Here is a 27,302-nt window from a genome sequence, read left to right as displayed (position 1 = left end):
AAAGTGCCAATACCATTCCCTGACCAGGAAGCTCGATTATTTGCTTCCCAATGTCTGTTTGCCAAATATAATTTGTTGCCACATCAGTTTATTTTAATAGTACCCACTAAAAAGAGATTTTTCAACTTCTAGAGTTTTGGAAGTTCTTATCCTGGTAATGCAAAAACACTGATCAGAGTAAAACCCCACACAAAAAGCCAAAGAAACCCACACTCCAGACCCTAGGATCATTCACCAAAGATGAGGCACATTAACCTGACATTCTATTGAATGTATTCTTTGATACACTGAGGGGTCAAGAAGAATCTCTGAGAACCTGCTAGGAAATGTGGAAAAACCCTTTCTGTAGAATGTCCCTTCTACCTCCATGGCCATTTTCACATGTGAAACACCCGATTTCTCACTATAACAAGTTTTTAAAAACTGTTCCCTTTTGGCAACATTAAGAAAAATGTTTTTGGGTGTTTTTGTTTTGGTTGGAAGCAGCACTACAGAAAGAGCCATCCGGAGGAAGAAAGCTGAATGTGCAAACGCTTCTGCAAACAAAGCGAGTCCCCTGGGATCTCTGAGATGGTTCCTTTGGCTTTCTGCTCTCCACTGGCTTCTCAGAGCACTGCTTTTCTCTAAAATGTCCTTTGGGTGACAAAAACAAGCAGGCCACCCCTGCAGGAGATGGGCAGGGAGGACCTTGTGGCTAAGCAGAGCAGGGCCAGTGAACAACTGTAAGTTTCAAGGAATGCTTGTTAGCATATCAAAGCTGGCTGTGGAGTCCCTGAGTCCAGTCTTCCTGGACAAATCTCAAAGCACACTGAGGGAAGAGAGATTTGGGTAGGAGAGAGGGAGACAGAAGAAAGAACCCCTTGGTGCCCTGGAGTACTCTGGAGAAGGAGAGCGTACGGGGGATGAGCGCACCAAGCACCAAGAATTCACTCCACCTATTTCATGTTAGTTCATCACTGAGCTTCCATAGTGCCAGAAACGTTTTAAGAAATAGAAAAACATATTTCCTAAAGAGATTCTATTTTATTTCTTTAGCTTAGCATAGTGTTGTCCAGATCCAATTTCCTGCCACCTGTTGGGGGTTTAACTTTACAACTTGATTCTCATCTCTAAGTCTTTCACCATTGCAGGTCCCAGGGAAGAACTGAAGGAAGATGTGAATAACTGGAAAGGCTCCATGGGGAGACACCACCAAGGGAGACATTGAAAAGAAAGGTGAGAGGAATCTAGGTTAGTTAGCCCAGAGGAGGCTGTTTGCAAATAGCGTCCTAGGGATATTACAGAGGAGCAGACAGCTGATCTCACTCCCTGGAGGGCAGAAATTGAGGGAATGAGTTTAAATGGTAGACATAGAGATTTAGATGAAAGAGAAGAGTTTGCAGATCGAGGTTTGATTACTTACGGAATCTCTCTCTGGGGAGATATCTAAGCACAGGATCGAAAACCATATGCCTGGGGATGATTTTGATCTAATATTCCTTGATGTTAGAGAAAAAATGACATTTTCTTCTAGGTCTATGTGCTGGTGGCAATTTTGTACCAATTAATGTTGGCCTTTTGGTATCTTACCTAACTAGTTCTCAGGTCCGCTTCTGTAAGGAGAGCGAAGTAGATGATCTTTAGTGAAGTCAATAAACCTTTTCCATTTCCATTACTTACTCACCCCACTCTTTAAGCTAAAAGGCCTTTCTTTTGCAGCAAAACCCCTCAGGAGGGGTGGGTTAGATGTCACAAGTTCTGAGGAAAAAGAGAATGTTCCAAGGCAGGAATTAAAGTCTCTCAAAATGTCCTGGCTACTGCTTCCTTCTTTGCTCCTGCCACACAGCCAGTGTGTTTGCATCTGCACTTGGGCTTTCTGTGTTTTACTTCATCTTGCTTTGTGACCCCTACACAGGATGCACTCCAAATCTGACAATAAGAAGGGAGGTGGGAGAAGAAGAGGGACAAGGAAGACTGGGTAGAGGATAAAGCCCATCCTACCTATGTACCTTTACAACCTCTTGAAGCTCTAAGTTTATTCAATTGCTAGTCTTATTACCTGAGCCAGGTGTGTTAACTTCTTTTCCCTTTAATAAACACAAAGAAGATCCCTACTTCACAGGGTTCTTGGAGGTGAGATGCATAAGCAAGAAATGCATAGGAAAAACTTTTTAAACTTCAAAGTCCTATATGGCACACACTTGTAATCCCAACTACTTGGGAGGCAGAGATCTGGAGGCTGTGGTTCAAGATCAGCTCTGGCAAAATGTTAGCAAGATCCCCATCTCAATCAACAAGCCAGTTATGGTAGTGTGTGCATGTCATCCCAGCTATGTGTAGACATGGGTAAGTAGGATCAGGGTCTGAGGCTAACTGTGGGCAAAAACTTGAGACCCTATCCAAAAAATAAATCAAAGTAAAAAATGACTGGGGTGTGGCTCACTAGCAAGCATGGAGGACCTGAGTTTAAACACAGCTACACACCCTTTGATTTTGCAATACAGAACAGGAAGAGAACATGGGCTGTAAATCTAGAAAGCTGGGTTCCAGTACGAACTGCTACACTGTGCAACTCCAATACTAACATCAGTTTTCTGGGCCTGTTTTTCACTATGCAAAAAGGCAGCAGACCAATAATTTCCTCTTTTAGAAACTGATAGAAGGGGGGAAAAAAGGGCAAGAGTTAGTGTGGCATCATAAAAACAGTGCTTTATCTGCAGTGCACACATGGATTACATTCCTCCCTACGTCTCTCCAGCATGATGGCAGTGGACTTCTACAAGGCACAGACCCTGAAACAAAGACAAGGGCAATAAAATTTTGGAAGCTGCTGAGGATGTTGGGTGAGTGATAACTGACCTAGTGGATTCGAGCAAGCAGAAAACCAAGCCAACAGTGGGAAAAGCTGAGAAACAACCAGTTGGTGTCACAGAGCCCTCAAAACCTCAGGGAGTGGTGGCACCAGTGGTGGCCTGACAGAGGGTGAGCAGAAGGCCGAGGGCCATGGAGCTGGATGAGCTGTGTCAGAGGCAGTGCGATTTCTCTAGTCTGCCCTCCCTGTGCGGGGGCTGGGACCCTGCCTTTCCCATTCAGGAGGAGCACAGGAAGTTTACTCCCTGAAGATGGTAAAACTGAAGGTTCCAGGAATCACCAGCACCTGGTCCAGCTGAGGGCAAGAGAAAAGCACTGGAAAAGAGGCATTAAATGAACATGTACCCGATTATGCTGTGCTGGCTGCACTTGCTGGGCCTCGCAGCAACAGAAGCAGGACAGCCTTGCCTCCTCTGGGGACAGTGCAGTCTGTCTCCTCCAGAACACAACATGGGCTTGATTCACATTGAGGGAGAGTGCTGGTACCTTGCCCTGTTCAGGAAGTCGGAATATTTGCTTTCCGATGTCTGTTTGCCAAATGTAATCTGTTACCATGTCAGCTTATTTTAATCAGTGCCCATTACAAAGGTCTCCCTACAGCCAAACCTATACCTTTTAGGTGGGAAACAGGAAGTCCTGCTTTATGGAAAACCTGATGAGCCAGGGACGATCCAGAGAGGCAACCTCAGCCTTCATCAATAAAATGGTCCATCAGTTCACTGGAAGGAAATTCACAGTGTGCCCCACCCACAAGGTCAGACTTCCCCATCCTTGAATAATCTTGTATTGTTATCCTCAGATAGATAAGATATGACACACACAAGGCAAGAACAGGACTTCCTTTTAAAAGAGAAAATTTCATAGGAAAAAAGTTACTGGAATTTAAAAATTTCAAGGTAGTATTAAAAACAAAATAGGTAACTGAAAGACAAAGATGAGGAAAATAAAAAAGCCAGGAAAGTTAGAGGACTAATTAGAGAACCAACTTTCAAATAAAGTGATTTCTAGAATGAGAGAATACAGAACAGAAAATGGGGCAAGGAAAAGGGAAAGGAGTGAGGGAAGGGAAGGAGAGAGGGAGGGAAGGAAGGAAGAAAGGGAGGGAAGGAAGGAAGGAAAGGCACACACCTGTAATCCCAGCAGTTGGGAGGCTAAGGCAGGAGGACTGCAAGGCCAAGGCCAGCCTGAGCTACATAGTGAGATCCTGTCTCAAAAGATGGGACAGGGATAGGGAGCATCTCCCCAAACTCTTGGCACTGAAAGACATGAGTTTCTGGAATGCAATGGACAATTAATGCCCAGCACAATGTGTGAGAATATACCTACAACAGCTGGGTGGGTGAGCTCATGCCTATAATTCCAGCTTCTCAGGAGGTGGAGATTGGGAGGATCGAGGGTCAAGATCAGCCTGGGTGCTGAGTGGCTCAAGTGAGCCTTGAGTTCAAACCTCAATACCACAAAAACGAAAACAAGATCAGCCTGGGCAAAAAGTTAGCAAGACCCTATCTTAAGAAATAAGCCAGGTATGGTGATATATGCCTGCAACCTCAGGTACAAAGGAGACATAGGTAAGAGGGATCATGGTCCATGACTGGCTCCGAGGAAAAACTTGAGACTCTAATCTAAAACAAAAACTAAAGCAAAAAAGGGCTGGGGGCTTGGCTCAAGTGGTAGAGTACCTGCCTAGCAAGCTTGAGGACTTAAGTCAAACCGCAGAACAGCAAGATAAAAAAAAAATGTACATCAAGGGATAGTACTGTAAAATTTCTTATAGAAAGAAAAAAACAGGTCACATATAAAGGGAATCAGGAATCTGAAAGACCATAAACTTCCCAACAGTAATCCTCAAAGACGGAAAACAATGAGGAGTGCTTTTGAAATTCAAAAGGAAAATTATTTATAATCTAACATTCTATACTTTGCCAAACTACAAACTATCTGCTGAACATTTCTTTAAAATGAGGATATTTGCAGACACTCAAGGTATGGGAGACGTTTACCCTGTTCGCACCCTTTAAACCAGAAGGAGGAGGGCTTGGGGTTAACACACAGGAGGGATATCTTCAACCCAAAATAGAAGCAAAAGGAGCCCCCAGAAAGGAGGTGAAAGACGGCAGCAGCACCCAGACATAACGTTCGCACAGTTCATACAGGAGCAAGTCAGATGACTCTGGCAAGAGAGATTTAAGGAAGAAAGTGAATGGGTCTTGTACCAGACCCAATATGCCAGGATGTATTGAGGAGATCAAGACAACTTGCAGAGAATCAGCAGATGAATTAATGATAAATAGATAGCAAACTAGTCTAATGAGGGACAGGCAGGGAAAGACTGTTAATCTTCAGGAAAATTTAAGAAACATGCAGGAGAAATGACAACATTGTACTATATGGCAAAACTGTGGATAGCGTGTAGGTTGTCACAGCAATGTAAACAGTGAATATGGATCTAACAAAAAATTCCATGTAATCCCATCAGGAGGATGGTGGGGGAAGACAGACAAGAAGGGAATGGATGCACCTTTAGAGTACAGGGGTGAAAGAGAGTTACATCCTCATTTTCTATAGTAGGAGGTCAATAGAAAAGGTCCAAAATTGGTAAGTCAAGAAGCAGCGATATACTCATGTTATTTAGAGATGCAGGTTAATGTTCCAAAGAATCAGCAAAGAACTAAAAAAAAAAAATGGTGCTTTAGGGAATGAGAGAGGGGAGTGAAGCAGTAGAGGCCTGATTTTTCCCATACTAAGTCTTGTAGGAGCTATTTCAATCTTAAACTACGTGCCTGTAGTATTTTGATGAAGCTAAGAAGGTTTTCTAAAAACTAAAAATAACTGCTTTTGTCCTTCCCCTCTAGAAAACAACAGATGCAATTTTGCACTTCTTTTGGGGCCTTCATGGACTAGAAGTTAGGGACCCTGACCAGCCTCAGCAGGAGCATGAGTCTGTCGCTCATACAGCACCATTTCTACCCCAAGCTCCTCCTGTCTGCACCAGCCTACAAGAGAAGAGAGCCTTAGGAACAGAGTTTTCAAAAGGGAATGAATGCAGCTGGAAGCAGGCATGTCTTCTTGTGCCCAGACGTGTTACTCGACAAAGCCTAGCACATGTTCCAGGTATGTAGGTAAATATCCACAGTTCAAATCTATGGCTGGTTTGTGCTGTGGGCTGCAGACAGAGTGAAAAGAGTAAGCAAAGGGGAAGTTGTCCAAATGAACGATTGTTTTTGATACAGGCAGAAGCTGCCCGAACCCCCAAATATGCCATATAAGGTCTGAGTTCCACAGCTGAGCTTGCTGTGGAAATGAGATGGATTAAGTCAGTGCTCGATGCCCATCTCTGCTCATTGGCTGCGTGTTCTGACCTGCCCTATTCAGCTAAGTCAGCTGGGGGCTGACCCAGGTCCAAAACTGACAAGTCTGGACAAGAAACTATCATTGGGTCCTAAAGTGAGACTTCATGCTTCTTTGACACTGCTATTCCTTATGAGAGCCTGTAAAACGAAAAGAGGCTACAGCTCTGAATAAAAAGTAATTCTGAGGCTACACCATAAGTGATGCCAACAGATTTTAAGCCCAGGAATGGTGTCTATAAACGTTTTAACTTCTGAGTTGGCATAACTTATTTTGCTGAAAAGTTCCACAGGAAGGGTTTCTGTTTTTCCTTTAACCTATTTTCAAGCCTATTTCTGTATTAACACTACTTTATTTGTTTTGTCTTGTTTTCGGTGGTTCTGGCATTTGAACTCAGAGCCTTGTGCTTGCTAGGTAGGCACTCTACACTTGAGCTACACTCCCAACCCTTAACAATACTTTAAAATCCCCTCTGGAGTCTCGAGTTTGGCGGAGAAGTGGTCAGTGACGATCATCTCAGTTCATTGAAGAGCAGTGTATGCCACACAACCAAGCTTTGCTTTCTACCAGGTTTGTGTTCTTGGCTGAGATCATCAGGGGGACAAGGGTGGGTTGTGTTCCCATAGTGGATACCATCTGGTTGCCCTATATTCTGCCTGGTTTCTTGGTACAAGGTTAGTTGTGTGGTTTGAGGGTCAGCTCTATGACCAAGACCAGTCATGAGCAGGCACATGGAAAACATCTGTGGGTGACTAGCCCATATAAAATCTTAGGGCTACACAGTCTTCTTGGAGTACTTTCAAGTTCATTCCCAATAGACAAAATAGGCTGCCAAGAGCCCTAGACCTCCTCCATGCAGAAGGTTGGAAAAAGTTGTGAAGAACTGTTAGTTTGCAATCTGAACATGTCAGTATTCCTGTGACAAAATTATTTACTCTAAAATGCTATTCTACTAAAAGCTGTTCCTTCTGGTCCTTTTATAAACTGTTCATGAAGAATACTCCTACACTGATCGGTAGAGGTTTACAGAACACTCAGAATTACTACACTTAGGGATCTTATTTTCTGTTGCTCGCATGAAACATACTTCAGTTAAGGGCTGCTGATTAGGAGCGATAATCTGAGGACTCAAAGCCCAACTATTAAATTCTCCCAAGCTTCTTCCTAGAAGGTGCCTTTGGATTGGGTGCATTCCCCATAGTAGGCACAAAAGGATTTGTTCCTTGGTTTCTGTTATAATATAAAATACCTTGGTCAGTGGGCATAAATTCAAATCAAAAAAAGGTTTGAAATTTTAACTAACAGAGGATCTCTGTGTTGTGCATTTTTTCTTAACGGTTTAAAGTTTTGTCCAGCAATCAAGAGTACTAAGATAGGATGCCCCAATTGCCCTTCAGTGCTTTTTTTCTCTGCAAGTAGGTCATTGCTCTAGCTGGACTAGTTGCCTCTGACTGATCAATCTAGCACAGTTTACCCAGGCTCCTAGGGTAAACCACAAGTGTCCAAGAACAAACACAACTCTAGACATGCCCCGAATGCATGTCATTCCTTCCTAATATTTCTAGGGAAACTAGGACAGAAGCAGTAGGGGGAAGTGCATGGGCTCCTCCCCTGACCTTGAAACTCCCTTCACTGGGCCTGCATTCTGTACTGGTGTCAGAACATGTTCACAGGTCGGGCCTGTATGTCTCAACCTCGAGACTGTTGTGAAGGAAGTACATTAGGACTTTGGGGGTAGAGCGATATATGGATAAAGAAAATGTGATATATACATATGTATGCATGATATGTATATACACATTTTCTTTATCCATTTATCATATATACACAATAAAGTATGAGCTGTAAAGGATGAAAAATGCCATTTGCAGAAAAATGGATGGAAGTGGAGATCATATTGAATGAAATAAGCCAAGCTCAAAAAGCCACATATCACATTTTTTGCTCATATGCAGAATCAAGGTCTAGAATGATTAAAAAATATATAATAATGAGATTTGAGTGCAAAAGGGACAGTAGTGTGTGTGTGTGTGTGTGTGTGTGTGTGTGTGTGTGTGTGTGTGTTACAATGGGAGAGGGAAGGGAAATAGAGAGGGTACCAGGGGATGAAGAAGATCAAAGTGTGTCACTTATGTATGGAGACAGCATACAGAAACACACCAAATATTGTTTTTAAAAGGGAGGGATGGGGTTAAGGGAATATAATAGAGGTGGTGAACTTCCTCAAAATACACTATATGCATATATGGAATTTAAGGAAGGAAGGAAGGAAAGAAGGAAGAAGAAGGGAGAAGGGGGAGAGAGGAAGGGAGAGAGGGAAGGGGAGGGGAAGGGAAAGGGAAGGAAAAAGGAAGGAAGAAAAGAAAAAGAATTTTGGGGGTGGGGGAGCATAACTTAAAAAGTGCTTTGTTTCACCATTTTTATTTCTTTTCAATTCATAAGAACATATTTGAAAATTCAAATAACTTTCTATAAAGAAAGACACAAGAATTTTATGTTTATTGAAGAAGACCTGGCATTAGTTTAAAAAGATTGAAAAGTCCCAGTGTAGAGTGCTCAACCCCATGGGTTCCTTTTTCATTCCCTGCACATTTACAGGTCTATTCTGAAGTTTCTGGCTTTGGAGGAAGAGTTTATAATTCCATTTTGTCTACATTAACTTTCTTTGAGCTCTAACAACAAAATAGTCTTGTTAGAAGCTAAGCATTAGCAACACCGCCATCACAATCATTCCTTTTCTATCACTGCTTAAACCAAATTATATTACTACCCAACTCATGCCCAATACATAAATGTGGAAATAGTGGGAATGAAGTTTCTCTTTCACTCATTATTTCATCCATTCATTCATCCAACAAAACACTAAGTGGCTGTGATATGTGGTGCACCAAGTAATAACAGCTGCCACTTGCACTGACCTGTGTGGGAATAGATGTACCACAGAGTCCCTGTCAGGAGCGCTCCAATCACAAATGCTGCAAATGCAATGCCCATCACTGTCATGGTGTCCAGACCATGGAAAATGGCTGCAAAAGAGGGAAACCAATGCACACGCTCCATGTTAGTCTGCATCAGACACTGTCATTTTATAACTGTTTCACAGCTCTATCATAAAAGCTGAACACTGACTAATAAAATCTGAGAATGTAATAAGGGTTGCAGTAAAATACCACATATTTTGTTAAGGGCAAATTTTTTTGACAGAGGAAAAATGAAATGAGCAGGTTTCCAAATATTGTCAGTTTGCTCTTTATTTTGAAGAACAAAGTGATTTTTAAAATCAGATCTTCAAATTTTGTAAAACCTCAAATTCATGGTTCCTTTATCTAGTCTGAGGACCTGTGATTTGAATGGTGGCAGGAAAATTCACAGCTTAAGATGCATTGGAAAATAAAGTGAATTTCCACGATCAAAGCCAAACTCATCACTTCTAATTCATTGAGCACCTCCAATAATGAGTCATACTGCACAGAAAACACACCTTTTGAATACTTGCTGGAGGCAGGACTCAAGAGGCAGAGCCCTGCCTAACAAGCCTGAGGCCCTGAGTTCAAACCCCAGTACTGACAAATAAACACAAATTGTTTCTTAAAAAGGATACTTCACAATATTTTTGCAAACAATTAAAAATATGAAAGATAAAAGAAAGAAAGGGGTTGAGAAGAAGAAACACAAAATAAGAATAAATTATTCCTCGGATTATAACACTTCACTGATCTCCTATGAAACCCTCAATCTTAATAATTATGCATCGCATCATTTAAAATGACCTGCTTTTTTACACTTCTCCAGCTGTGATCTTTCTATGAGGGGAACAGAAACATTTCCCAGTGGTAAGCGATGTCAGTTTCATGGTCAGCAAAACATATAAATAGAACCAATTATTCCTCCATTTGGCAAAGTTTTTTATATTTGAAATTAATTCCAGGCCACAGAAATAGGATATTTCCTTTCATTTAAGAGAACTATCTTCTTTGAGTCACTTAGAAAAAGCTAAAATTGGTTTTCAAGGGAGTGGGGACTTTGTAAAAATAAAAATGTAAAATTTCTGTTTTCTTCATATAAATTGAATGCATAAGGTATCCCCACAATTTAAAAATAATTTCTAAGTTTCCCCTCTAGTCAGAAGCAACTCCAGCTAATCTCTACATAAATTAAATCTCTTTGCTTTTCAATTCATTTCAATTAAAAGACTCAGTTATAGACAAATGCAACTTTTGAGCAGTACCAACATGCCAAAGGGCTTGCAAAAAGTATGTCATGGTGGATAAGAGTCTAGAACGATCCAAACTCCCATGTCTGATTCCCACTCTTCTAGTCCTGTACCCTTTGGTATATTTCATTTAAATTCTGGAAGATGGGATTACTTCATTTACTGAGGCAGGAGGTACACAAAATGAGTTTATAAAATGAAGAAGGATCCCCTAAAAGATTGAGAACTGGGAAGAGCTCTACGGAGGCTATGACAAACCAATCAACCTATTTAGTTTAATCTAGTCTGTAGGACAGATATTAAAACGCAATTTTCTTTTTTTGTGTGTGCACAGATGCAAAGAGGGTATATGATTACAAGTTTTAAGTGAAAACATTCTAAAGTTCTAAAAATGAAGATGTCATTTATGAAAATCAGACTAGGTGAACATGAGAGAATGTGTCCACACGGTCTGAGTTTATCATATTGTTCCATAATCCTGTTAGAATAATCCACTCAGGAGATCAGTTTATAAGGGGCTTTGTATAAAGGCACTATGAAGACTGACTGCCTCAGGTATATGATGGGGTCAGCCCTGGAGACCAATCCTGGGAGTCTCAGAGAAGGAAAAAAGCAGTCTCCTCACATCTAGAAGAACTCTGGGTGGGCAGCTAGGAAGTCAGGTGGAATCCTGCCTCGTTGCCAATATTAACCATGGGCAACTCACTGAAATATTTCTTACTAACATTTTCTTCAATACAACATGATGAAATTGATCTACATAATCTCTAGCTCGTCATTCTGTAGTCATTAGTGTTGTGCTGATTATTTTCTTACTTGCCCTCCCTGGCCCCTCACCCTGTGAAACTAGAGATGGTCTGGAACATATGGCCACTGGTTCCTTTACCAAGCAGGTAAACATTGTTGGCAACACTCACACAGCTGGACGTTAAGGCTTTTCAGATCACAACAGGTACAAGCATGCAAATAATTAAATGACCTCTAAAGCTAAATTACTATCTTCCCATTCAGGCCACAATGTCAGTGGGCCCCACAAATTAATATTTTCAAATGGGAAAAGTGGAAAGGGAAAGAAGAAAGAGGGGGATGTATGAAGGACAGGGGAAAAGAAAGTATGAGACAAAAAAAAGGAAAGGGGAACGAGAACAGAATTCTCCTTATCAAAATTCAAAGCTTGCCAAATCTCCACTAACCAACTGCTTCTTGTCAAAGCCTTGGTGAATTTATTTTGAAATAGCTGCATAAAGACTTACGTGGAGAAACTGGATTCGGTTCCTTCATGTTTGGAGTGTTTTCTGAAACAAGAGCATAAGTTATAATGCAATCCACAAAGAAACTAAGAATTTGCATTTTATATCTTTAGTCTTCTCTCTGTAATGCTATCATCCTATAGTCCAGCACATGTTCACTTATCTGTAACACCAGAGGTCTCCCCCACTACCTGCCCCACCCTCAAATAGTTCCTCCTCCACATTCATCACCAGAGTGGACTTTCCAGAGCCCAGAGCTGATCATGTCAGTTAGCCTGTGGGACTAAATGACCTTAACCTTTGGTGGTACTGGGGTTTGAACTCATGTTCTTGCTCCTTAGCCTTCCCTTTATTTACAGGGAACTGTTCTGAGTGAAAGACAAAGGTTTCTCTCCCTCCTTTCCTGGTGGGGTCACCCCATGCTGGGCTCCTCTCACCTAGTTATCTAAGCTCTCCTGTCTCTATGCTGCTCCATGTCATCACATGCTGCAAGCAAGCTGTCCTGTGCCCTGAAGTGGCCTCCTTCCCAGAACTGCTTTGTTGGTTCTTCCATGGGCAGGCTTTCCCTGACTTCTGACTCCTCCCAGCACAGCTGGTCTCTCCCACCATTGTGCTTGGCATCCCTCTTCTGTCACGCTTGTGCTACATCACATCCTAACTTGCTAAGGGGAGTGGGGGGAGGGAGGGGCTTTTTTTTTCTGCCCTGAGGAAAAAGTTCTAATTCTTTACTCATCTGCTAGTCCTCAGGGCTCAGACTGTTTGGTGAAGGATGATAAAAATGTTGATGGACTTTTTGAAAATGGAGGAAACAAAGAATACCACTAGTAAAATGCTTATATGCTTCAATGTTTCATGTTCGCAAAGTGCCACATAGCAAAGATCTCATTTGAGACCCTGTAAGGGAGACAGAAAAAGAATTTTTATCACTATTATGCAAATGAGCAAACTGAGACTAATATCTTGTGACTAACCTAAGGTCACAGCTGGGAAGCATCAAGGCAGGGATTGAACCAGAATTCCAGACTCCTGCTTGATAGGCTAAAGGACAGGGAAGTGTGGCTCTGTCCCTGTCCTTAGCTATGGAAGCACTGTGCTCACCACCTGCAACAGTGGGAGGGAACACCACAGACCAGGGGGTGAGGACAATGGCCTGTGAGGTAAGGATGGATTTTATATTTCGAAATGGTTTCTTCTTCTTTGGTGGTATTGGGGTTTGAACTCAGGCCCTCATGCTTGCTAGATAAGTACTTTGAGCCTTGAGCCAAGCCCCCAGCCCATTTTGCTTTAGTATATTTTACAGACAGGGTTTTGCATTTTTTGCTGAGTGTTGGTCTTGGACCTTGATTCTCCTACCTCCACCTCCCAAGTAGCTGGGATTACAGATGTGCAGCACCATATCCAGGTTGATGTGATGTGAAAGTTATATGAAATTTAAATTTACTCCACTAACAAAGTTTTATGTGATCACAGCCATGCTCATTACATATTGTCTATACCTTCATGCTACAACAGTGGAATTGCACAGACATGGACTACATGTGCCCCAAACTAAAAATATTTTCTATCTGGCCCTTTCTAAAAAAAAGGGTGCTGAGCCCTGGCACAGACCTGTCGTTAGAGTTAAAAGTGATTTGCCTTCAGTGCCTCTCTTTTTTAGTCTACTTCACTCAAAAGGAAGGAACACACACTTAGAATTTGAATCCACAGTAAAGCAAAAAGAGCCTGTGAAGATCTGATAAAAAATATGCAGCATGGAGTCATTCTTTATAAAAATAACAAAGGTTGACAGGGTGAAAGGAAACAGGTTGTAAACTCTCAGGATTGACCATACCAACTGGATTGATTGACATTCCTACAGTGCAAGTTATCAATAGTCCATCTCTGGGGGAGGAATGAAACTGAATAGCAACCCTGGAGCTGTGCAACACGGTGGCCCTGTACCTTTGTACCTTTGTACACCATTTTATAACTGACAAAAAGCCTTCCCTTAAATTACCTCATTGTCAACTCCCAAGAACCCTACGAAGTAGGGGTATCTAACCACAGAACTCGCCTACTTTCAAGAAGAAATAGTTTGATTCTCTGAACTAAGTCCAAAGGCATTTAAAGGACTTAGTAGTATGCAGCATGCAAGAAGTATACACACACTTCTGGGAAGAGTTCCATCCAATGCATTGCCTGTGGTTAAACTTTGTCACTCAGAATCCCCAAGTGGTTTAAAAATAACGATTCTCCCCTAAGGAGACCTCACATGTAAGAATTTAGGCTTTATAACAAGGCCTGTGTGATGGATGGCATTGTTTTAAAATTCTTAATGGACTTATGTTGTGATCTAATCCTCTCCCCCCACCCCAATAGGGCCTTCTCAGAGAGCTAAATAGAAGCTGTTCTTGCTCATTTCTTCGGGAGGGGCTCCTTTACAACTGTACATAAGCAGTAACAAACAGCCTACAAACACAGACTTGAGCATCTTACCCTCAAGCTTTTCTGTTCCCCAGTTCCCCATAACCCCTGAGTATAACTAAAATAACTTTACCTCCACCAAAACCCTATAATCGAGCTGGTATGCTGAAAGGGAAAGAGCGGACGTAACAATATTTACTTTGGGTTTAGGGATAAGATTGTAAGAAAGGAATCCTAGATATTGCTGTAAAGAGAACTTTAACAATAGATTTCTTTGCAGAAAGAAAAAAAAAAAAACTATAATCAACATTCTGAATCAAAGGAGTAAATTTTGGTCTACCTCTAGAGCCAAAATTTCCCTCCTCGGATAGTTAGGCATGAGTTTCATAAACAGGAGACTTCTGGGTTATGCATGAGTAACTGACCACAGCTTTTGGTCTCCAGTTTCAATTCAGCTCTTTAAGCAGTTGGAGGCCTGAGCAGGCCCAGAGAAACGAGGCATCAAACTGATATCCACATCTGTTGACATTTGGCAGAGGGAGGGCTGGGGAGAGGAAGTGTCCTTCTGGAGATGTAGGAGGCTTTGTGTGAGCCCCATTAGGACACAGCTTTCACCAACTTCATTTCATTGTTTCTAAACCCCTTCTCTGAGCTCTTTAAACATTTATGGCATGCATTGTTATGGCCCGCCCACTCATCTGCATACTGCCACCAGGCAATGCTCCTTACCTAGGGGTGATTTTGGAAACTTGGAACTGTCTAGAGACATAGTGGGTTGTTACAATGGTGGGGGGAAGGGGGAACAGAGGGAGGGTGGTTTGCTGTGGGCATCTAGGGGGTAGAAACCAAGGATACTGCTAAACATCTGCAATGCACAGGACAGCGCCCACAACAGGGTTATCCAACCCAAAATGCTGCTACTTTTGAGGTTGGGAAGCACCACCCTAGAACTATAAGGGCCTTAAAGACAGGATGATCTGTCAACTACATGCTAGGCATATAGTAGGACGGAGTAAACATTTTTTCAGATTAAACAACCATAAATACCATATATATCCTATTGCTGAGTACTTTCTCTTGCAACCAATCTTCACACTGCTTTCAGAGAGGTCTTCCTAAACAATCTAAGATCTTTTGATGGTTCTTAACCTTTAGAAGGGCATACTGGAATATTTATGGATGAAGCAAGTGTTTGTGTTTCCTTCCACACAATCCAGTGGGCAACAGGAAGTGATAAAAGAAGATTCACCACAAATAGGTAGTTGTTAAAACCAGATGGGGGTTCATTTTAGTTTTGTATATATTTGAAATTTTCCAGAATACAGTTTTAAAAACGTGAAGTACCCAAGTTGTAACAATCCCTATAATTCCCTTCCTCATTGGATAGACTGGATGCCTCATTTTGTTAGGTAAGCCTTTCTACATCTTCCTACTGTTTCCCTTCGTCTCTACCTTAGCCCGAGGACAAAAAACTGGCTGGTTCTTTACAATACTTTTGTTCTGGAAAAATCAAATGTATTCCAAAAAAGTAATGCCTCCCTTGGATTAACTTCAAATTGGCACTCAGAACTTTCCTTTCCACTTCTCCCTCCTTCTCTGCAATCCCTCCCCGCCGCCCCCCACCCCAGTTTGGCTGAGAGGTTTAGAGGAAAGAGAAGAAATTAACATTTACTAAGTGTCCATGACATGCAGGTGCTTTTATTTTTAAATGTGCTAGAAATAGGGAGAAAATCTAGCATTTCCAACAATTAACTTGCAACAAACTAAATTTTGTATATAAATCATGGCAAATTTGGGGAAGATACTGTTGTGCATACTTCTTCATGTATGTGTACTGTTTCAGAGAAAGAATTATTCCTCATCATTTTAAAAAATCATTCCTGACATGGTACAACCATTTTTATTATGCAAACCTAACTGTTCTCAAATTCCATAGAGAGAGGTCACAACATCCAGAACAAGCAGCACTAACATGCCTACACTTTGAACTGTTTCAGAAACCATGGTAGGATGGCACAGCCACAACTGTTTTAATTATTTTGCCATAAACCATAATTCATGTTGTGTGTGTGTGGTGTATGAGAGAGAAAGAGAGAAATATGAATAATATATCAAGGTCACAGAAGTTCTCATGAACTTTAACACTCAGTTTATCCATTTCCTGGCATCTTAATCCTTTAGAGGAATAGGCCTTTTTCTAAAATTCTTCCTCTTGCTTTCAGTTCATGTTCACTAGAACACTTGGGTGGTACCCTGAATACCAATGTGACATGTGATGAAGAGGGAGAAAGGGGAAAGGAAGAGGGGTCAAAGGAGATAGATACCTATGTTATTGGCAGTTTTCATTAAAAATTAGAATCAACCCCCATCTGAGGCCAGGCATAGTGTTTAAGAGAACAGACTATAGAATCTGTCATTTATAGGATACATGGCCTTTAACCAAGTTATTTAAGCTCTGTCTAATAAAAAAGTGCTGAGGAGTAAACATGATAATCCACAGAAAGCATTTAACATAGAGCCTTGTACAAAGTAAATGCTCAAGAAATGTCAGATAATCACCACCACCACCATCTGTGTCATCATCACCACCAGTACCACCAACTATTCTTAAAATTTTAAATAGTAAAAGAATGATAACCCAACACTGGTTCCCAAAGGACATAGCTATCAAAGGTAGCAAAGTGCTCAAGAAGGTTACATTACAAACAGTGGCTCAGAGGAGAAACCCAGAATTATTTATGTAGACTTGATGGCCTACTCTCTCTGACCACAGGAGGAGGAAATATGGTCTGAAGGATGTCCATGTTCTTGACAGTGGTGGTCACCATGCTCTTGATCTCTGCCTGGCTGTCTGCTTTTGTCTGCTGCCCCAGAAAACTCAACTGTTGAAAAATAAGATGAACCAAATGGCCAAGGAGAGCTGGAGCTTTGGCATGGCTTTGAAACAATCCCCTTGGTCGGGAGATTTTTACCCAAAAAGTTAATTCCAGTAAGTGATCTGCTTACTCCCCAAAAGAATATTCATGATCATGTTATTAGTCAAATAAGCCCATACTATTAGGAAATAGTATACTATTATAGAAAAGGAGAGGTCACATTTCCTTTTCTAATAACCAACTCACTGTTAGGCAGATGAGGTAGAGAGAAAGCAGACTCCTTTCCCCTCCTCCCCCAACTTTCCCGAAAATCTTTTCTCCTCTGCGTGGAGAAAAGAAAATAAACATAAAAGGCAGGGGAGTCATTGCAGAGCTAAAAACTGCTCAGAAGATGTACCCATTTAGTGCAAAGTGAGAACATGAATCTGTGTGCAACCCCTGGGGAGCTGACCTACAGTTTAACCTCCTCAATTTGTTTAATAAACCTAAGCAATAAATTTTTTCACCCACATGCTTCTCTACTAAAATCTAATGTCAATTAGCAAATCTCATGAAATTGCTTTGATATTTGGTAAAAGCTTCCTTGTGAACTTTTTATGTAGAGAAAACACTGAACTTTCAGTGTAATTACACTCAGTTTAAATAAAAGTAATTACCTAATTTACAAGAGAAATTACTTAGAAAAATATTACCAGACTTAAAAGAAGAATGAATGAATGGCTGGAAGTTACACTGCTACAATATTAATGCCTAATTATTGTCTGGCATGGGAAAAAGCAAGCTGCTGCCTTTAATTACCAGCCGAATTACCTCCCTCAAAATAGGTAACAGTTACAGATGGAGTGGGAGGTAGCGCCTGCTATTGTCAAACACTTTCATGGTACAACACAGAGCCAGCTGTGGCCCATGGTGATTTCTTTGCAACTCAATTAGTTTATTCATTTTTCTTTTCCCTCAAACCAATAAAAAGAAACCAGTATTTGGACAACCCATTTAAACAAAGCCAACTGTTACAACTTTCAAATGGTCAAAAACGGCTCAATAAAAGAGCTGATAAAGTAATAGTCAAGTGAAGGTGGCTTACGCCTGTAATCCTTGGTACTTGAGAGGCTGAGATGAGGAGGATCATGGTTCAAAGCCAGCCTGAGCAAACAGTCCTGAGACTCGCCCCCCAACCCACCACCCCGCCCCCATCTCCAAAATAACCAGAGCAAAATGGACCAGAGGTGTGGCTTAAAGTGGTAGAGCACCTGCTTTGCAAGTGTAAAGCCCTGAGTTCAAACCCCAATCCTACCAAAAATGAAATAAAAGTAAAATAAACAATGAAAATATTGCTGAGGAATATATCTGATATATACATTTCATAACAACTTTAGGATGGCTGGCAAATGAATTAACAATAACTGCTCCTTCCAACAGTATAGTTGAGTGATGGATCTGAAAGGGCTTCTGGAGGTCATCTGGTCCAAACCCTGCCTTTCCAGGTGAACACGAAACCAAAGAGGTGAGGCGAGTCCTCCACAGCTGCAGTGTGGAAATGAACCAAGAGTAGTGCCCTAAGCTCTTGGCTCTAAGCCATGCCCTCCCCGACCTCTCCTTTCTGAGGTGAGTGCCAGCATGCCCCAAGGAAGGGGACAGCTGCCACCATCAGATAGGACAATTGCAATGGCACAGCTACCGCCACAAAGGTCACACAGCCATACTGGGGGCCACCTTCCTCTATCCAGGAAGGTCCTGTTTGCTCCAGAACCAGCCCGGCCACCTATTCCTGCCATATCCCAATCTAACAATGCTCAGATCAGAAATGCCATTCCAGGGTCACCCCAAGCCCCAGAACTGGTGTCAGCACAGCCAGCCAGTGTTCCTGCTAATGCCCAGTAGCTGGAGCTGGGGTGCTCACTGGCTTTGTCATGGCCCTTTGTGTCTGGGCTCCTGTCTGCCCTGGAATATCTCAAGCTGGAGGCTTGGAATCCACTTTCCTCTGCCAGCCTTCTCTTGGTTTGACACCCTTAGATGGCAATGCTTCTGGCGAGTGACTTGCTGTTTCTAGACAGGGACAACTGTAACAGCCCAGATAGCCCATGTGACATTTGATTCCACTGTTCAGATATTGACAACTGCCTGAAGTGTCCTTGCTTGTCTATGCTTCCTGGAGTAGTGATATGGTCCCTGTCTGAGGCTCTCCTCACAGTCCACAGGGCCTCATTTCCATTCCCAACATCCCCCTAGGCCCCAGCCCTGTGTCCCTGCTGGCCTGGCCTATGCCAGGCCCGGCTCTGCCCTGCCTGTCCTCCCAGGCACTGATGCCACACCATTCCAAGCACATGAAGATACAATTTGCTGAATGTTTCTGTACATGGAGGAAGAGACATCCTTGGCTTCAAGCAACAAATACGACTGTGTAAAATCCTGAAATCTGAGTTATAAGACATATTTGGCAGTGGTTCTCAATCTCCTTTCTGCTGGGACACCTAGGGTGACAATGTTCACAGACATAACCCCCTCTTGAAAGCATCTGTGGTTGTGACAAAGCATTACAACAGCTGGTAGCCAGCACAGCCATTAGTTATAGATCGCAGAAAGATGGGCTGTGGACTGTGTGCAAGTCCCAGCATGCTAGGGATGCTAACTGTTTTTTGCATACTCACAAAAGCATATTTGAATACAAAGGAGAGTGCCATGACAGAGACAACCTTGACCCTGATCTAATTTTTTAAGAAGAAATAATTTGCAACTTCCAACTCAGCAACAATGGCAACAGGAAAACTGGCTAAAGAAAGGCCTCCTTAAGCAAAGATTCCTTTTCTAAAGCTACTGAGAGGCTCTTCACTGAGGCTCTTAATTGATCTTTTGAATGAAACTGGACTTTGATTTACAGTACTGGAGCTTCTCAAGAGCAGCCCCTGGGGCCCTATGTCTGACTGAGCCTCCCAGAGCACACCTTTATGTTCCACTGGGTGGATCACCGCCAGAGGCTTGGTGAACGTCTTCTTATTCTGCACCATGGCCCAGATCATGGCAGCATCCAGCGAGGTGCAGGCTTCATCAGGAGGCACGCACTGTAGGGAGGCAGAGCGAGGCAGTCAGAGGTCACACAAAACTGCCTCCCCCAGCCCAGCGCACACAGCTGTCCTGTGGCCCCTTATCAGACAGCTCACAGCTGTTTACCACAGGAAACAGAGTTTTGTTTCTCAAAGAATCCTAAATAATCCCGCCAATATGGTGGCAGGCCCAGTGTATCTTCAGCTGCGCTGGAAGATGCAAATATCATTGGATGGCTTATCAATATATTATGCTTCCTGTTCCTTCTTCCCACAAAACTACTATAAGTTTTAGAGTTAGTCTGAAAAGTAGGGGAACTATATGAGTAACACTGGCCCTTCACCAAGCTGGCTTCACGCAGATAGTTTGTGATTTGTGATTTGTGATTGTGGGAAACTTTATGTGTTGTATTATGAAGGTGACAGATTTTTATATTTGGTATCCAAAAAGATAATCAGGTTGTCAAGTTTGCTTGATTTTTTTTATTAAGCTACACAAAATTAAACTTTCCAGGGTCATCTGGTTTTTATGTTGTTGTTTGGTTGATTGGGTTTTTTTGGTGCTAGGATTTTACCCAGAGCCTGGCCTTGTACATGCCAAGTGTTTAACGTGCTCTACCTCCGAGCGACACCCCCAGCCCAGGACCATCTGCCTTTAATGGTCTAAAGTGCAGCTCCTGGGAAGTGGTTCTCTAGTGGAGACCATGAGATCAGCAGATTCTAGCTAATTTAAGTTTTCAGACTTACAAGGGGCATGACTGCAGTTCACCACATCTGAAAGAAAGTATGATTACACTCCAGTAATTTTCCCTTTAGAATAACTTACATTTTTTGTCCTTGGCTAAGAGCCAAATAATTTTCATTCCTTGCCTATGCTCATCAATAAGTAATATTCTAATGCAAATGACTCCCATTTGCCAATCATTTAAGCTAATGAAATTACACCTCTCCCAATCACAAGAATGAAGATGTAAGCCTTTTCAGGGAGGTTGCTTTGGACAACACACAAGCCAGACACATATTAGAAGATAACCACAAGCCAGTGTGATGGTTCATGCCTGTAATCCCAGTACTCAGGAGGCAGAGGCAGGAGGATTGTGAGTTTGAGATCAGCCTGGGTTACATAGCAAGACCCTGTCTCAAAACCAAGGGCTGGAGATACAGCCCAGTGGTAGAGCACTAGCCTGGCAGTGCAAGGCCTTGGTAGAACACTTACCCAGCATGCAGAAGGCCTTGGGTTTTTTTTTTTTTTTTTATTCATATGTGCATACAATGCTTGGGTCATCTCTCCCCTCTGCCCCCACCCCCTCCCTTACCACCCACTCCCCCCCCTCCCTCTCCCCCCCACCCCCTCTATACCCGGCAGAAACTATTTTAAGGCCTGTGTTTTGGTCCCTAGCACCACACACAAAAGAAAAAGAAGACGACATTCCCATCAACCACCCACCCAACAGAAAAGAAATGCCTAAAAGTCATGTTGTAGAGGGAAACAATGGATTTTCAGAGGAGCGTATGATTATTGAGCAGGTTTGCATTTTACTTTCCTACTTTATTTTACTCTTACTGTCCTATTAGTTCATCAGTTAAGCACATCTATGATGTGCCTCTATCTCAGTGGGTGACCCTGGGCCAGACACTTAACTCTCTGATCCTATTTTATCAGCAAAGGGCAGGGCTGAACTCAATGATTTTTGGGACTTCTTCCTAGAAGATTCTTAGGTTCTCTTCTACTGTCACAGAAGCACTCAAGTCACTAGGACTATGGAAATATTACCTACAAGCAAAAGATAGTAGGCATCATCTACCATCTCATTTGCTTTTCTATGCAGGAAAGAAGCCAGGTGCTATCATTTTGACTTTCTGGGGGGTCTAGGGACTTTCTTAAAGTCCCCACATTGGGGAAAACCCTCCTTCACAGTTCCTACGCTTTTTCTACTATGCCCTACCGTGGAGGTAAATGGTTGAAGTTTAAGGTCATCCTCTGGGACTTAGACCTTTCCTTGGAAATACTAGGATTAATTTTCACAGATTAACATACTGTGAAGCAGGACTGTTCTAGGCCAGACTAACAGCCAAAGCCATCAACAAAGTTACCTGATAACTGTCAGCCCTCTTCTTCTAAATCCCTAACTCCTAGAATTATCCTTCTTCCTGGAAGAAGTAGCTGGGTCCCACAGCCAGGCAAGGGGTTCCCTATGGCTCTCTACCATGTCCACTAAGCCCCAACCATGATGGCCACAGGAAGGAGAATACTCAAGAGGCTAAGCCACCAGTGATTTTAAAGCACAGAAGTGAATATAGCTAAGTCACCGCATATGTGTTTCCTAAGTGATCAGAGTCACTGTGTTTTCCGAGGTTGACAAAATTTTCAAAGAAATGGACGCCCAGGAAAGTATAATTATGAAAGGGATTCAGATTGATGGTAATTTATTTGATAATGATAATTTTCCCTCCTACTTCTTATGCCTGTTTTTAATAGCCCATATATGAAATGACAGAAGTCCACACAGACATTTTCAAGCATACAGCTTGATTCATAGCCTTTGAGACATGGATTAATGGGTGACTAGAAAGAATTAGAAGCCAGTTTTTACACTGTGTGGGATAGCTACATAATAAATGCATACAGGAAATGAGATAGGATTACAGCAGGCCACAGAAACAAAGCTACAGCAGAAGATACCTTTCACACACAAGGCCGACCTGATGAGGAATCATAAATGACCTTACAGAGCCCTACAACAGCCATTCCAACAAGGTCAGAGGATTCTGATTTCTGTTATGACAACAGAATGTACTGGTTCAAGATGGGGAGTGACATGAGGCAAACATGATGAACTGATATGAAACTGAGAAAAAGTAAAATATTTGTTAGTTTCCCGTAGAAATCCTCCCGAGACAAGTCAACCTTATAACTCACACAGAGAAGGTCAAAAAACAATTGCAATCCACGTCTCAGTGGGACCTGGAAAAATTAATCCTCACACTGAACTTGTCCTTTCGGCTGGCTGTAATTCTGGCACTGCACGCTATCTGACTGCACAGATAAAGCCAGGCCTCTCCCTCAGTGGAAAACAGGGCTGATTTATCACTTGTAAGGTACTACTAAGTAGCACACGTGGAAAGAAAAAAGATCATACTGTCAGGATTTATTCTCTAAGACTCCAGAAAGCTCACAGCTTCCTGCTCACACTGACTTTATTACTTCTATCAGGCAGTTCCAAAACCAAAAACCTCAATCTTCCCCAGTAGGTCACTGCAGTACCTATAGATGCCAAAAATAACAGTCCATATGGAGGAAAGCCCACTAACCTTAGGCAACTTCTGGGGGTCTTTTGCTCTCTTGGTGCACAGCGTCAGCTCGCACTGAAGGAAGAGCAGCGAGGTGTTGAACATGGGTTTAAAGACAAAGCTAAACCTCTTCCTGTCCACCTCCGCGTGTGGGACAGGAAAGTGCACTGCCCTGGGGCTGTAGAACTTCACAGATTCGTCTTTAGGACAGATGTTCTCGATGATGGTGTAATCGGACATCCTATCTGGGTTTGAATATGGAGAGATAAAGCAGGTTTGGATGGCGAATCCCAGTTCTTGGTCAGCCTTAGTAACAGACACCTAGAAAAGACAGAAAAATCTATTTAGAAATGAGTTTACTCTTACTTTTACTTTTGGCATGAGGATAACGTATCAACACAGCCCTTCAGATGACGCACTGCTTCATTTTCATAACATATTCATAGCCTTCTTTCTAACTACACAAGGACATATGCGTATTGAAAAAAAGAGAGATTTTCCACTTAAACTTGATATGGATGATGACAGTGAATTATTTAGTTCAAATGCCAGCCTGGAAGTTTCAAATGCAAGATGAACAAGTCTCTTCAGCCTCCCACAAGCCCTCTGAGAGATAAAAATAAAAGCACACCATGCACCTAAGTGAATTTTCCAAAATAAATAAAACACTCACAGGCAAAGCCCACAGCGTCATGCTTGTGTATTACTTACAGAACAAGCTCTCTTTAAAAATGGCTCAAAGAGCAGAGTTCAGGCAGAATCTATCTAACCTCTCAGGGCAGACTGAGCTTCTAAACTGCAACAAATCAGAGTAAACCTAGAACATTCTAGAAAAGCCACAGATCGTAAGTCCCACTTTGTCAGGGCGCAGGCAGAGCTGGCTGGCCTCTGGAGCTGCATGTCAGGGACAGAGCAATCTGGTGGCCATCACTGGTCTGGCGAAGTGTCCCAGCTGCTCACAGGACCAAACCTGCCTTGCCAAGTGCTGCTCTCCCTTCACTCTTTAAGCCCAGGGGTATTTTAAGGGAAATCTAATCTGGAAATGTTTCCAACTCATTTACACTTCCCTCTTACAAAACATTTGTGTGGGCCAGATCCAAATCCTATTAAGGTTCTTTTCTTTAGAAACAGGAAGTAGTGGTTGGCCAAATATAAACAGAATTCAAACCTCCACTATCCTGAACTCAGCTAAAATCCCTGGAACAGACTGGATTCTCTAGTGGGTGACACATGAACCACTGCGTGAACTGCCCCTCCCCTTTCTATGCCTCACCCATTGACTAAACTTAGAGTCAAAATCTTAACACTTTATAATACAGTTAGTCCTTACCCCTGGGCCAGTAGCCTCAGAATCCTTTCAAAAGACATAGAGATATAAATGAACTTTCCATTCCGAGATACCCAGGGGAAATCCTTGACATTGCATGGGGTTCTGAATCCACAGCACTACAGTGAAAGATCCCTATGTGGTAACTACCACAGGAGACTCAACACCAAGGTGACCGAGGCAAGAGGAGGCTAATGAATGATACTGTAAACATTTACACTTCATTATCTTTGTAATATTTCTGCAGAAGAAAATATCCTGTCTTGGAAAGATGGTAAATTATATATATATATACACTGCTCATAAAAATGCATTTTAAGGATCAGGCATGGTGGCTCATACCTGTCATCCCAGCTACTTACAAGAGGCAGAGGTAGGAGAATAATGGTTCTGGGTCAGCCCAGGCAAACTTACTGCAAGACCCTATGTGATAAAAACTAAAAACAACAGGGCTGAGAGCAAGGCTCAAATGGTACTTGCCTAGCAAGCACAAAGTCCTGAGTTCAATCTCCAGAATTGGAGGGGGTGGGGGAAAAGCCCTTTAATAGTGCAAAAATGCTTAACAAATTTTTTCTTATTCTCAAAGAAAGTATGTAATGACACAATGTCTAGAGTGTCTCAAAAAGTTGTGTTGGAGGGGAAAAAATCTGCAAGTCTTTTTATTGTGTAATAGGCTGGAAATGAGTAGTAGTAAAAGGCTTGTAGGCTTTGGAATGAGACAAGTCCAAGGTAACCACACATTCTGCTGCTAAATGCACACTGGGTCTCTGTCTCCTCACCCAGAGAGAGGACACCAACACACGGTACAGTTCCTGTGAGCATTAGGGAAGTAAACGGTTCCAGTCAACACACACTGCCTCTACTACTGCTATGAATCTAAACTTCCAGGCCCTATAAACACTTGTTTTTTGTTTTTTTATTTTTTTAAATCCACAGAGACAATGAACTAAAAGAAGAACTGCCAGATATCACCAACAATCACCCAGGGATGACCAAAGAACAGGTGGCAAACCGAGAATGCTTGGATAAAGAAGGAATTGTGATTTCGAGGGAATGGAAGATTCTGTGAGGAACTGAAAAAATGGCTGTTTAGATTCAGTCAGTGATTTATTAAGTTTTATTTTTTTTAAATTTATTCATGTATATTAAGTTTTACTTAATTAAAGTTAAGAAAAAGTCCTACCAGCAGTGCAGTCCAAATTGGGAACCAAAGACAAGGCATGGTTGGTTGCTCTCCTATTTAGCAAAACATTTACAGATTTTCTCTCATGGTTTAGGTAGTTTAAATCAACTTTATTGTTTGTTTGCTTCCTTTTGTTTGTTTTTTGTAGTGCTGAGGATCCAGCACTACAAATTGCCTTGCACATGCTAGGCAATTTCTTGATCCCCCAGCCTTAAATCAACTTTGAAATAAAACATTTTATAATATTTCTCCATCCCCACATTCTCCTCAATGTACTTGATATTTAAAATGGTAGCAAAAACAGTTGGCTCACTTTTGCCAAATTTAACTATAAACATTATAGACAGTATTTGAAAAGATCGTAAATGGGAAAGCAAGAATGAAGAAAACATGGAGAGGGGCAGCTACCTACAACATGTTTCAAGTAAGCTAAGCGAGTCCTGCAGGGGTAGGGAAAGCCCCAAATATCCTTGGCTAAGAAACACAAGCAAGATTAGCCAGTGATTAGAATAAATTAGCAAAACAGACACAAAGCAAGTACAGTTCAGCAGGGTCCCTAAACTCCTTTGCATCACAGGGAGTCATTGTACAACTGGACTGTACAAGTGGATGGGGAAGCCAGAAAAGCCAGAGGAAAACAGCAGCTTTGGGTAGGAGAAAGTCCTGGTAGAATGCCATGTGCAAGTAGTATGTACTCCCCTGTGGAGGAAGAAGGCATGCCCAAAGAAAGGGAAGCACCCCCCAGACAGGGAGTCAAGAAACGGGGTGAGAAAAACGGGGTGAGAAAAACCAAAGAAAAACAACAATCAGAACCAGGGAGCTCTGTCCCAAAGCTGGAGCAGATGTGTTGGGAACGTGCACTGAAGGTACCTCTAGCTTCTCACCCCTCCCCCAGGGAAGCAGAACACCAGCTTCAGCTCAGCACCACACAGCTCGTCCAATGACAACTTCCTGTAAGGCCAGCAGACACCTTGCCCAACGGGGAATAGGCAGCCTGGTGCCATACAGACCTGTCTTCTCTAGGACTGAATCTGTGAATTTCATGTCCACTTGGGTAGGAAATTATATTTTCTTCCCTCTAGAATGGCACTTGAAGGATAAATGACAATAGCATCCAGAACACAGCAGTTAGGTTTTAGGACTGCATGGGCTGTGGAAGAACTCTGAACTCAGCTCCACCAGGTTCTAGCTGTGTCACCTTCACAAGCTTGTGCCTCAGTTTTCTCATCCATAGTCCATCCACACAGGACTGTTCTAAAGGGTCATACCATGTGCTTGTAAACCGTTACCTGACACATAGGAAACTGGCAGTAAATATTAGCTGCTGTTATTGCATTATTCCCACCACAACCAGTTATTTTGTAGTCATTCCAGATTTACGCTATGCATGACTGTTACTGGTCTACATAGGAAATAGTTTTAATAAGTTTATACAGATATTTAGATAATGACTTAGAAATAACAAATTTCATGAGCTATGGTAACACACAGAATCTTACATAAAAGTGAGGGCAATTTAA

At 42.2% G+C, this 27,302-nt stretch overlaps 1 protein-coding gene and 1 long non-coding RNA gene across 5 annotated transcripts in view; one reads left to right on the top strand and one right to left on the bottom strand.

Moving 5' to 3' along the window:
* Positions 1-27,302, bottom strand: part of Tgfbr3 (transforming growth factor beta receptor 3) — a 193,436-nt gene that overhangs the window by 5,430 nt on the left and 160,704 nt on the right. For 3 of the 4 annotated variants that reach the window (XM_074076496.1, XM_020158353.2, XM_074076495.1), the window contains 4 exons: positions 23,294-23,593; positions 19,882-19,999; positions 11,665-11,706; positions 9,117-9,224 (listed from right to left, as the gene is read on the bottom strand). In XM_074076496.1, the coding sequence (XP_073932597.1) occupies positions 9,117-9,224; positions 11,665-11,706; positions 19,882-19,999; positions 23,294-23,593 (568 nt within the window). Of the gene's footprint in view, positions 1-9,116; positions 9,225-11,664; positions 11,707-12,098; positions 12,556-19,881; positions 20,000-23,293; positions 23,594-27,302 lie in introns of those variants that run through there. The other variant, XM_074076497.1, reaches the window with a different exon arrangement.
* On the top strand, positions 3,477-26,032 carry LOC141424101 (uncharacterized). Its single transcript, XR_012448941.1, has 3 exons — positions 3,477-3,604; positions 5,703-5,961; positions 25,536-26,032. It is a non-coding gene; the product is annotated as an uncharacterized lncRNA (long non-coding RNA).

The sequence above is a fragment of the Castor canadensis genome, chromosome 6, assembly GCF_047511655.1.
Source record: "Castor canadensis chromosome 6, mCasCan1.hap1v2, whole genome shotgun sequence".
NCBI lineage: Eukaryota > Metazoa > Chordata > Mammalia > Rodentia > Castoridae > Castor > Castor canadensis.
The sequence above is the reverse complement of the archived record's forward strand: the minus strand, read 5'-3'. Positions and strand labels throughout refer to the sequence as shown.